The sequence below is a fragment of the Euphorbia lathyris genome, chromosome 3 (genome assembly GCF_963576675.1).
Source record: "Euphorbia lathyris chromosome 3, ddEupLath1.1, whole genome shotgun sequence".
NCBI classification, from domain to species: Eukaryota; Viridiplantae; Streptophyta; class Magnoliopsida; order Malpighiales; family Euphorbiaceae; genus Euphorbia; species Euphorbia lathyris.
In genome coordinates, this window is record NC_088912.1 from 104,108,478 (window position 1) to 104,119,471 (window position 10,994).

At 34.9% G+C, this 10,994-nt stretch overlaps 1 protein-coding gene across 1 annotated transcript; it reads right to left on the bottom strand.

The window, feature by feature from the left end:
- Positions 1 to 232: 232 nt before the first annotated feature.
- LOC136224294 (WD repeat-containing protein 26 homolog) lies at positions 233 to 6,628 on the bottom strand. The gene is made up of 5 exons (XM_066012587.1): positions 6,473 to 6,628; positions 4,719 to 5,532; positions 3,619 to 3,720; positions 1,617 to 2,246; positions 233 to 669 (listed from the first exon to the last, which is right to left on the bottom strand). The coding sequence occupies exons 2-5, from the start codon at positions 5,502 to 5,504 to the stop codon at positions 451 to 453; spliced, it is 1,737 nt and encodes a 578-aa protein (XP_065868659.1). The 5' UTR covers positions 5,505 to 5,532; positions 6,473 to 6,628; the 3' UTR covers positions 233 to 450.
- Positions 6,629 to 10,994: the final 4,366 nt, after the last annotated feature.

The window sequence follows — 10,994 nt, forward strand, 5'->3', positions numbered from 1 at the left end:
GATTTCAAAACTATGTAGTTCTGTGTTAAAGAAATTTCAAACCAATATAATTAATGAGTTGTTCGTGAGCGAAGTTCGTTAACCGAATTAACGAGCCGCTCGCGAGCAAAGCTTCTGAACAAGCTCACAAACAGAATGTTAAGCTCGAGCTCGTAAATTTTCTAACGAGCCGAGCATGATCAGGCCAAAGCTCGGCTGGATTACAGCCCTACTAAAAGTGAACCACCCGAAAAAAAAGAAAAAAACTTGTACATAAGATGAAACTTGTATTCAGATGGCAGATAGCAGGCTCAGAATCAAGCATGCCCCATTTTACCAGCTATCAAAAGCCAAATTGAGAAGTAAAATGATATTTTTAAGGTCTTAAACAAATGTCAATCAACTTGAACAACATTAGTACCTTGTTAACATCCAAGGAATTTTTTCGTAACTGTTTCGGAACACTTCGTTTCAACTTCTCCCATTGCAGGGATGAAGAATTCCATTGCTATTCATGTCTCTCTGCTTCAGGTTATACTGATTTAGACCCCATATCCGAATCGTACGATCATCGCTACCTGATGCGAGCATGTGAAGATTTGTCGGATTCCAGCTCACACAGTTAACAGCCCCCGCATGCCCAGGCATTGCCAAAAGCAATTCTCCGGAGCCTCTGTGCCATATATACACCTGTAACAAAGAATTAAGAATTATGTCACATTGATTCTCGATCCGAATTGATGCTAATAGAAGAAGATCGAGCATATTATTAAAACCATCTAAGCAATTGCAAGATCAGACAGAATTTGAATGAATTACGGGTCAAAATGGTCTGTAAAGTTGGCAACGATGTCAATTTAGCTTAAATCGAAGTTTAGGTATCAACTCAGCCTTCAGGTTGGCAAATTTTGACAAATTGATCGGGATACAGTTAGTTTTAATACCAAAAATTAATCAAATTTGAGCCAATTTGTCAAAATTTACGAACTTTTGAGGGTTGAGTTGATACCTGAACTTGAATTTGGGCTAAATTGATCTTGATTGCCAAGTTTAAGGGCCAATATGCATAATGTTGTCCGCCTAGAAGCAAGCAGCTTAAACGAGTCTGTGACGATTAATTTTAGCTCAAATCGAAGTTTCAGTATCAACTCAGCCTTCATTTGGCAAATTTTGACAAATTGACCCGGATACAATTAGTTTTAATATCAAAAGTTAATAAAATTTGGGCCAATGTCAAAATTTACGAACTTTTGAGGATTGAGTTGATACTTAAACTTCGGTTTTGGGCTAAATTGATCTTGATTGCCAAGTTTAAGGGCCAATGTGCATAACGTTGTACGCCTAGAAGCAAGCAGCTTAAACGAGCCTGTCAAACGCCCAGACATTGGCCAGAAATAAAAGCAATGATTCCCTTGAACATTTACTCGGAGACACCACAAATATGTATCTTCCAATGACATATATAGTACAAACAGCACCAGCATTTTACTTGGATGATAGTTTTACTCAGGTAAAAAATAAAATAACAACATCGCACAGATAAAACTAGTTTGGGCGTATCCTTCCATGGAATCATTTGTTAGAAAGTATACATATTCATCATTTTCATTAGATTCAGCACATAGGAATAAAGGTACCTGAGAATCCTCACTCCCACTTGCAATGAATGCCTGCTCAAATCCACCAAAACAGGATCTAATAATAAATCGAGAACGTGTATGACCTTTATACTTAGACACGATCTTGGGATTCCCTTCTATGTTCCAGAGATGGATTACTTGATTTATAAGATTAACTAGAAGAAATTTATTGTCTTTTGATAATGAAAATGAAGTGATTGTTTCCTCTTCTTCTATCAATCTCTCAAATTTTACTTCTCTGTCGAGCAACAGTACTGCGGTATCTCTACACATGCTTATGATACTCTTTCCATCATCAGTTATGGCCATGTCCGATATCCTAAGCGTCTTCTGCCCTTTCCAACATTCCAGCTCTTTTCCTTCCAAATCCCACAAACAGATACTTTTGTCGGTCATGCCAGCAAATATCCCCCGACCATCAGGAAACCATCCACAAGAAACCAAACCAACACCAACTTTTTCGTAGATATGGATACACTCTCCAGAACTGGCATCCCAGCGTCTGATAACCTCTTCTTGTCCACACGTTAGAAGTTGTTTGTCATCAGGGCTCCATGAAATGGTTAACACTGCTTTCTGGTGACCCTTTAGCGTATGCTTCAATGAGACTACACCGTCCTCTTTAATCTACAATGGTAAATTATATCAATTAACCAAATTACGGATATATTCACCCCACGCTATAATGCAACCTGTGATAGAAAAATAAACATGTAAAAGAAAGTACGGTACAATTGGTTTTTCATTTCATCGTCCATTAAACAACCATAAAAGGTATAAACAGATGCAACTAAAGAGGTGAAAGTTAAAAAAAAATGAGAAGGAAAGACGGGGCGAGATATATTGTTGTGAAGAGAACTTGATGCAATCTCCAACAGCTAATAATTAAAGCCAAAAACACCTGGCTACCGATCACTCTTAGATGCAACTAAAGAGGTGAAAGTTGCTTGAAAAAAAAATGAGAAGGAAAGACGGATACTGAAGAGAACTTGATGCAATCTCCGACAGCTAATAACTAAAGCCAAAAACACCTGGCGACCGATCACTTCCATATTAAGAGTACACAGTTCCTAATCTGTACAAGTTGAGTCTCCATTATAGAACACGAGTATCTCTTTGGCTTATTACCTATCTGCCCCACAGATCTGGCATTGCATTCACCCTTAATGAGACGAACATGTTCTTCACATGATGCTGACCATTGACAAGAAAAGTAGACCGGATTCCGGACTAACATTGTTGCATGAAGCAAAGATATGATCTTCACACTTTTTTCTCTATAAGCAAGTACTTTCACCGACTTAATGCCCTAGTAATGTGTTTCTCTTCTACTCAGTCAGACAGCAAAACTAACAGACGTACAGTAGTAACACATGCCACACTAGTTAAGCTTCAAACTCATTGTTCGCCTATAGGATGCAATATCCTTTCAAACTCGGTATGATAGCCAAATTTCAATTCAGATAAAAATCATAAAAATAAGTATTCAATTAACAGGAATAATCATTTTCAGGCTCGTTGGAAATATCTCAGGATGCCAAATTTGACTCGATTTAATTCTATGGCTTTGCATGAATGTCGACAAACCTAAATAAGACCCTTCTACCAGGTCTTGTATTAATCCAAGCATTACATCTAAAAAATAACCACAACCTCCTACAATTATCAAGACTATTGATCAGAAAAGCATATGATATATTGAGCTTACCGCATGCAATAGACAAAATAATGATAATGGTCTCGATAAACTTGATAGCTAAACTTTTTCAGCAAGCTTTCCCCAATTTTCAATTTTTATCCCTTCATAAAAATACGAGAGAAAAGAAAATTACATCTGATCAAGCAGCCATAGCTCTTGTTTTTCACTTTTTTTTTTTTTTTTTATGAAAACCCTCAATACGAGAGCTTGCACAAGTAACATGAAGAAAAGCATTAATGTTGCCATTAGTTGAACAACGTCTTTCTGTAGTCACAAGCGAAGTATAACAAAAGTACTTACCTCCCATACTATTGCTGTCTGATCTTTTGATGCTGATGCCAAATATTTGCCATTATGTGAAAATTGCAAAAACCAAACTTCATCATTATGTGCTTCAAGAATCTGTTCGTTTAGCACAGAAAAAATGGTCAGAGAATTTGCAAATGATTGATACGGTAAACTTCAAGTATCCAACAAACAATCCATTAAAAAGAAGTATCCAACAAACAAGCAGAGTTCATTCTTTACAATGTGCCATACGGAAACAACAACTATGGTTCTACAATAGCAGAAATCCAGTATGCCCTATCAGAATAAAAGAATTTATAGTGACGCTGATAAATCCACACTCTGGATATTGAAATATGAATCAGTAAAAAGAAAAGAATGATACTGAAAACAGAACAATGATAAGAACCACAACCAAATCTTCGAACTTCCTTCTTAAGTAACAAGCATGTATGAGACAGCTTTCCTAAGACACTCCCACTTATAATAGTTTCCTCACTGTAACCTAATAAAATAGAAGATGCTCAATCTTCTACCACATGTAGTACCATGTCAGGATAACAAGACCCGAAAGTTGCAGAGATTTCAAAGGCTGATATTCCACCAGGAAAACAACTTTCAGAGAATTCTAGATCTTTCAATAAAATTCTGAAGAATTTAAATACCCATAAAATCTACAGAAAAGGAGAGGGTACATTGGTCCAAAGGTAATGTTATTCCCATGTGGGCAAAAGGTTCATGTTCGAGTAACGGAAACAACCTCCTGCAGAAAAAGCAAGTGAAGGATGCATACAATAGGCTTAACAGGACAGACCAGACCCATATAATAGGAGCCTTGTGCACCAGGTTCTCCCTTTGAACTCTAAAAAAAGGGCTCGAAACTTCCTCACCATCATTATGAAACCACAAAACCAGACAGAAATTTAAATCATTCAAAAGAAAGATTCAACACTTCCTCACAAAACCAAGTATCAGGTGAACATTTCAATATCTAGAAACAAAATTAGGATCTTACTTCTGCTCTGAAGCCAACAAAAGGACAAAGGAAAACTGATGTAAGATATGTAAACTGTTGATACAAAAAGGAACAAAGGAACGTAAAGATATCTAACCTGAACTGTTCGAGAAGGAATCTGGTGTTTCCCACATTGATGGTCAGAGTACAATGACAGATCACTATCCAAAGTATTGTGGAAAACACAAGCATCACGTTGCACATCAAGTGCCTTCTCAACGAGATGTTCTAACCTTTTCTCAGGAATCATTATTGTAGGAGGTAGAAGCTTTTGTAGTTTTTCTAGAATCTTTTGCCTGGAATTGACACCATCAGCATCCTGACCAAAAATACATCGTGAAGGAGATATAACGCAAGCAGCAAGTTCATGAATACGATTCAAGTTAATACGGAGAGGCACTATCTCATTTCTTAGAGTATCTAGGGCAGCAACAACATTATCCAGTTTCAGAAGCTTGAGGAACTTCTGTTCTAATAGCAAGAAAGATGCCAATTTCACAGTTGTTTCTTCCAAAATACCAATTTTATGTAATGTGGTGACACTTTCATCCCATTGTTCATCCATCACTTGCCGCATAAACAGGCTAACTACAGGTGAGTGCAACGGTATTCCTGATTCTTCCTCCAAAAGGGCTCCACTCTTGTCATAACCAAGTGAATACAATGCCCTAGTAATAATTTTGACAAATTCCAGTCTCTTAATGACTCCCCTTGAACCAACTGTTTCCCCATCCCCTTGGGAGGTTAGAGGCCTAGCCATCAAGTCTCCCAAAGAGCAAGATACAGATTCTTTAAAAGATGAGTGCTCCAAGAAGCTCTCTGATTCTCCCAAGGGCACCTTTACACGTTTCAAGGGCGGTTCATTATCCTCTACAACTCCCATGAAATGTCCAATTCAGCCCATATATACTCTACATCAGAAATGTGAAATTAGTATCAGAGCAAAAACTTCGATTCTAAACGAATAAAACATAAAGAAATATATCCGTACTAACACTAGTGAGAAAAATTTCATAATGTAGAAACTCATCAGAAGCTGCACATTCAAAACAAAAGAAAAATAGGCCTCAATCTTGATTAGCGGACAATGATTGTCACCCAAAAGAATGGTGATGAACAATGAAATTTCAATATAATCAACAACAAAATACAATTAAAAAGCATTAGTTTTCGTAGCGCAAAGATCTACACTAAAGAGTGCATTTTCAAATGAAGTTAATAGAAGAGAGATACATATGGAACCGGAGGCTGTTTAAGACCAAATTGAGGGTTTAAATCAAAAGAAAAACATGAAAGTTTGAACTATAAACTGATACAAACAACAGTACAATATATATCCAATCATTTCAGACTAGAAATGATCATCTGCTACTCCAGATGGTAAAATGCTGAAGCTCCATAAGTACAATAAATCTGTCTCTAGTTTTAAAGAAGTGTTTGCTGTGAAAATTAAGCTGAATTGAATAGAATTGAAATCATAGTCATCAAAAGATGATAAACACATGAATAACTGTAATTAGATGAAAATTAACTAAGAAATCATTCGCACACTATCTTCCAAGTTAAGACTAGCCAAACAGTTCTTTTGATTCAATGATTAAACACTGGTAATTGGATTGTCCCAAAAGAACAAAGAAAAGAAAACCCCCAAAAAAGAAAATTCAATCTCACCCAAAGACTGCTTCAAAGTAAAGAAAGCATAAATGAACCTCCAGTTTCACGGATTAAAATGATCAAAACCAAAATCAATATCCAGATAGAACATAGAAACAATTATATATATAAATATATATAAACATATATATATAATATACAAAAAATTAGAGAAAAATGAGTACGAACATTACTTACCAGATAGCATTACCCAGAGAAAGATAGAGAGAGAAACCCAAATGGAAATACAAATCCAGATGAAATGTGATTCCTTCCTTTTTAACATATAATCTACATCTATATTCTCTGTTCTGCCTATTTAACCTGAGAGAACGGTGACATTACAACTTCCCGTTTTGCCCTTCATCAAATGCATCTTGTACGATTGCATCCTCTCTTGTTTTCTTTCCGATTTTGCCCTTGTGAATATCATGGAAGTTTGCCATTTCATCTTCCCAAATTTACTATTTTATTTTGGACTGATCTAATACAGCTACCGGAACTTGTTCATAAAAGTAGATTGACTTCTTAAATTTTAGGGGTATCTCATCTGTTTCTTGAACTTGATTATTTCGTATTGCCAACTTTTTGAATTTGTCTATAAAAGTATATTAGCTCCATTAATTTTGTAAGTGTCTCATCAACTTCTTAAACTTGCTTATTCCGTAACAACTAAATGCAAAAAAAAACTATTAAACCTAAATTCTAAAAATACATCTTCATCTATTCGAGAGGTCCTCCTACCTTTCAACCTATTATAAGAGTTAGTGTTACGGGTTTGAGAGATCGAATGAATGAGGATTGAGAGTTAGTATTAGGGTGAATTGCACTCATGGCCACTGAACTTTACCTATTTAATATTATAGCCACTGAACTTCAATTCTTAATAGTATGGTCACTGAACTTTACACTTTTTAACACTGGTGGCTACTTAACGCCTCAAAACGACCGTTGACGGTCTGAAAATAAAACAATCGAAGAGTTAATGATATTCTAAGAAACTTTAATTCTTCAAAATTTTCGTTTTGAGGTCATTTAGGTGTTGTTTGGTTAGGAGAGAGAGTGAAAGATCCAAAAAGTGATTTTAGAAAATAAAAAATGTGGTTTATGGTAAATGTCGTTTTGAACAACTTTAATTCTTGAATATTTTCATTTTGAGGACGTGGTTAAAGTTGAGTGGCCATCGATGTTAAAAAGTGTAAATTTAGTGGTCATACTGTTAAGAATTGAAGTTTAGTGGCCACAATGTTAAAATGGATAAAGTTTAATGGCCATGGGTGTAATTTACTCGTCAGTATTATGGTTTTTGCCCTTAGTTGTTATAGAATAAACAAATTTAGTGAGTTGGTGAGACACGTATAAAATTCAGGGAGCTAATCTACTTTTATGGACAAGTTTAGAAAGTTGGTGATACAAAATAATCAAGTTCAAAGAGCTGGTGAGACACTTGCAGAGTTTAAGGAGTCAATCTACTTTTATATACAAGTTTAGGGAGTTGGTGATGTATTACGCGTTTTGGATATGATACCAATTTGGTTTTATGATTATTAGAAGATAGCGAATTTAGCCTCCATTATGAATGGTAACAGATAGAGTATCCGTGGATAGTGACAATTCTAAATCATTACTCGTTTATTTTGTAATTACTCGCATCTGTCTCATTATCCTAAAAGATTGTTTGGATGATGGTATTTGAAAGTAGGTGAGGGTAACTGTAATTAGGTAATCTTGTTTGTTTTGAGGTGTAATCGAAGAGCATAGTAAGTGAGGGTATGTGAGCGTGAATTTTAAGTAATTTTTGTTACACCCCAAATTGGAGGGGAAGCATGGTACATATCTTTTTCTTCCAAAATTACCCGTTGTTTTTATTTATATAAGGATATACGAGTAATTTTATATATAATTACATTATTAAACCATCACTTACATTATCTTCCATCCAAACACAACAAGTTAGTTCATACAACTCACTTACTTTACCTTACTTTAATTTAGATATGGGCATGGGTTGGGCTGAGCCGGGCTCGGGTCAGACCTGTCGGGCTTTTAATAAAGCTTGGCGAGCCCAAGCCCAACCCAAACCGCAAGAAATTTAGTTGGGCTCGGGCTGGACTCGGGCCTAAGATATGAATCACAAGCCCGCCTGTCTAAGTCCATCTGTATATTAAAAAATATATTATAATTTATATATATATATATATATATATATATATATATAATATAGTATATCAGGCTGGGTCGGCCCGGTGTAAAATTCGTAAAGCCCAAGCCCGTCCAATTTTTGGCGAGTTTATACGAGCTTGGACCGGGCCGGGTTTGACAGCATTTTCATGTGTCCAAACCCGACTAAATGGGTTTGCACCTGGGCGGATCGGGCGGGCTCACCGGTCCATCTCTAAGTCTACTTTAATTACACTCCATCCAAACAATGCATAAGGTATTTGTTAGAGGAGATATATGAGGTAAAATATGGATAAAAAGACGAGATAACTTATCCCGTTTATCTGGGAGATAAGATGGTGAGACAAGAGAGAGATAAACTTTTTATCCCACTAAAGTTATACCTAAAGGAGAGTGCTATACGACATGAGGATAACTTATTTAGATGAAAATGTCTAAATTATCCCTCATATTTTATTATTTATTCTATTTATTGTGTTTTGAAAATTTAGTATTAATGTGGAAAGAAGTTAATTAAATTTAATCTAGACCTAATACATTACCAGCTCTCTAAACTTGTCCAAAATAATAGATTGACTTCCTAAACTTTACAAGTGTCTCACTAGCTCTCTAAACTTGCTTATTTCGTATCATCAACTCGTTAAACTTGTCCATAAAAGTAGATTAGCTCCCTAAACTTTGCAAGTGTCTCACCAACTCCCTAAACTTGCTTATTATGTAACAACTAAATACAAAACTTATTAAACCTAAATTCTAAAAATACGTCTCCATCTATTCGAGAGGTAATTTTTTTGCTTCTCCTAACCTATTATAAGAGTTAGTGTTGCAGATTTGAGAGCTTGAATGAATGATGATCGAGAGTTAGTATTATGGTTTTTGTATTTAGTTGTTACAAAATAAGCAAGTTTGGGGAGTTGGTGAGACACTTGCAAAGTTCAGGGAACTAATATATTTTTATGGACAAGTTTAAGGAGCTGGTGATACGAAATAAGCAAGTTTAGGGAGCTGGTGAGACACTTACAAAGTTTAGAGAGTCAATCTACTATTTTGGACAAGTTCAGGGAGCTGGAGATGTATTAGGCCTTTAATCTATCATCTTAAATATATTAGTTATTCCATTTTTTGTTTTGAAAATTTAAAGTGTTTCAAGCGTTTCTCAAGTTAGGATGATGGATTAAATTTAATTAATTTTATTTCACATTGATACAACAATAATATATGGGTCTAATTTAAATTTGGATAGGGATAATATAGTAAAATGAATCATTTGATCTATATCCTTATCCTACGTATCAAACATGAGATAATAAGAGCATCTCCAATAGAGGGTGTCCAAAAGAGTGCCAGTTGATTTGACATTTTAGTTTGGCAATTTTTAAAGGGTGCCTACTATTGGAGTGGTAGTGGGTGCTAAAAAAAGTTGCCAAAATGTTGTCAATTTTTGGCAACATTGAAACAAGGTTGCTAAATATTTTTTAATATAAAAAATTTTGATTTATTTGAATACTATTGGTTTACCTTTTTGATGACTTTCTCTCTCATTTCACTATTGGTTGTCGATATTTATAATTAAATAAATTCTATATTAAGTAATGATTTGTGTGGTCATTGTGGCAACTTTTAAAATTGCTTTACTATTGGAGTATTTTTAAATAAAAGTTGCCAAGAATGATGTGGATTACTAAATTAATAAAATATTATATTTTAGTATGATGTGTTAAATTTTTGGCACTCTTTAGAGCAACCTCTATTGGAGATGCTCTAAGTCATCATATCTTATCTCAATATTTTATTCTTATCTCTATCCAACATTTATCCATATCCCGTAGTATACCAAACGTTTGGTATATTTCATGAATTTCATATCCGTCTCATTTAAATTGCGGGTACCCTTACCCGTTAATAATCAATATATAAAATAAAAAATATTATAAATTTAACAAAAGATAAATTTAATAAACCAAATATAAATAATCCATCTACAAATTTAACAAATATTCCAAATTAAAAAAATGGCTTTGTGATTAAATTCAATAGATAAAAGTGAAATATATGGCAGGTACCATGTAACCGATACCCGATGGTTATCATCATACACGTCACATGTAACTTTTTTGAACTCATATCTCGTATCTTTTTATATATAGTATGGGTAACTCCATTAGAGTCGAGTAGTTCCAAATAACCGCATGTAGAGTAGCCGTTACCATCCCTAGTCTACACATATAAAACAATACAACTTTAAGAATAATGTTTTCAAGCCTCATTAATAGAAAATGAGTTTTTCCATTGGTAAAGGTGAAAAAATAACCATTAACATGAACGGAGATAGAGGGTGACCTCAAAGGGCCAAACCCCCCGGCCACTGGAACCACCCTTGCCATGGATGGTTTCGGCCCCCAACTGTTGCGACTAATTCTATTAATGATGGTTTCGGTCCGTTATTTCAAATAAATTAAGGTTCATAGTGGTTAATTAAATTATAAAGTTTGTATTTTATTACAAAATCCAACTCGTTTAGTATATGATAGGCGATAAA

What these genes read in the sequence shown, in the direction of transcription:
- LOC136224294 (XM_066012587.1), bottom strand. Translation starts at nt 5,504, where the DNA reads ATGGGAGTTGTAGAGGATAATGAACCGCCCTTGAAACGTGTAAAGGTG. An exon ending in TTCCTTCTCGAACAGTTCAG is followed by an intron (nt 3,721 to 4,718) that starts GTTAGATATCTT and finishes CTAAACGAACAG; the next exon opens with ATTCTTGAAGCACATAATGA. An exon ending in GTGGGAGTGAGGATTCTCAG is followed by an intron (nt 670 to 1,616) that starts GTACCTTTATTC and finishes TCTTTGTTACAG; the next exon opens with GTGTATATATGGCACAGAGG.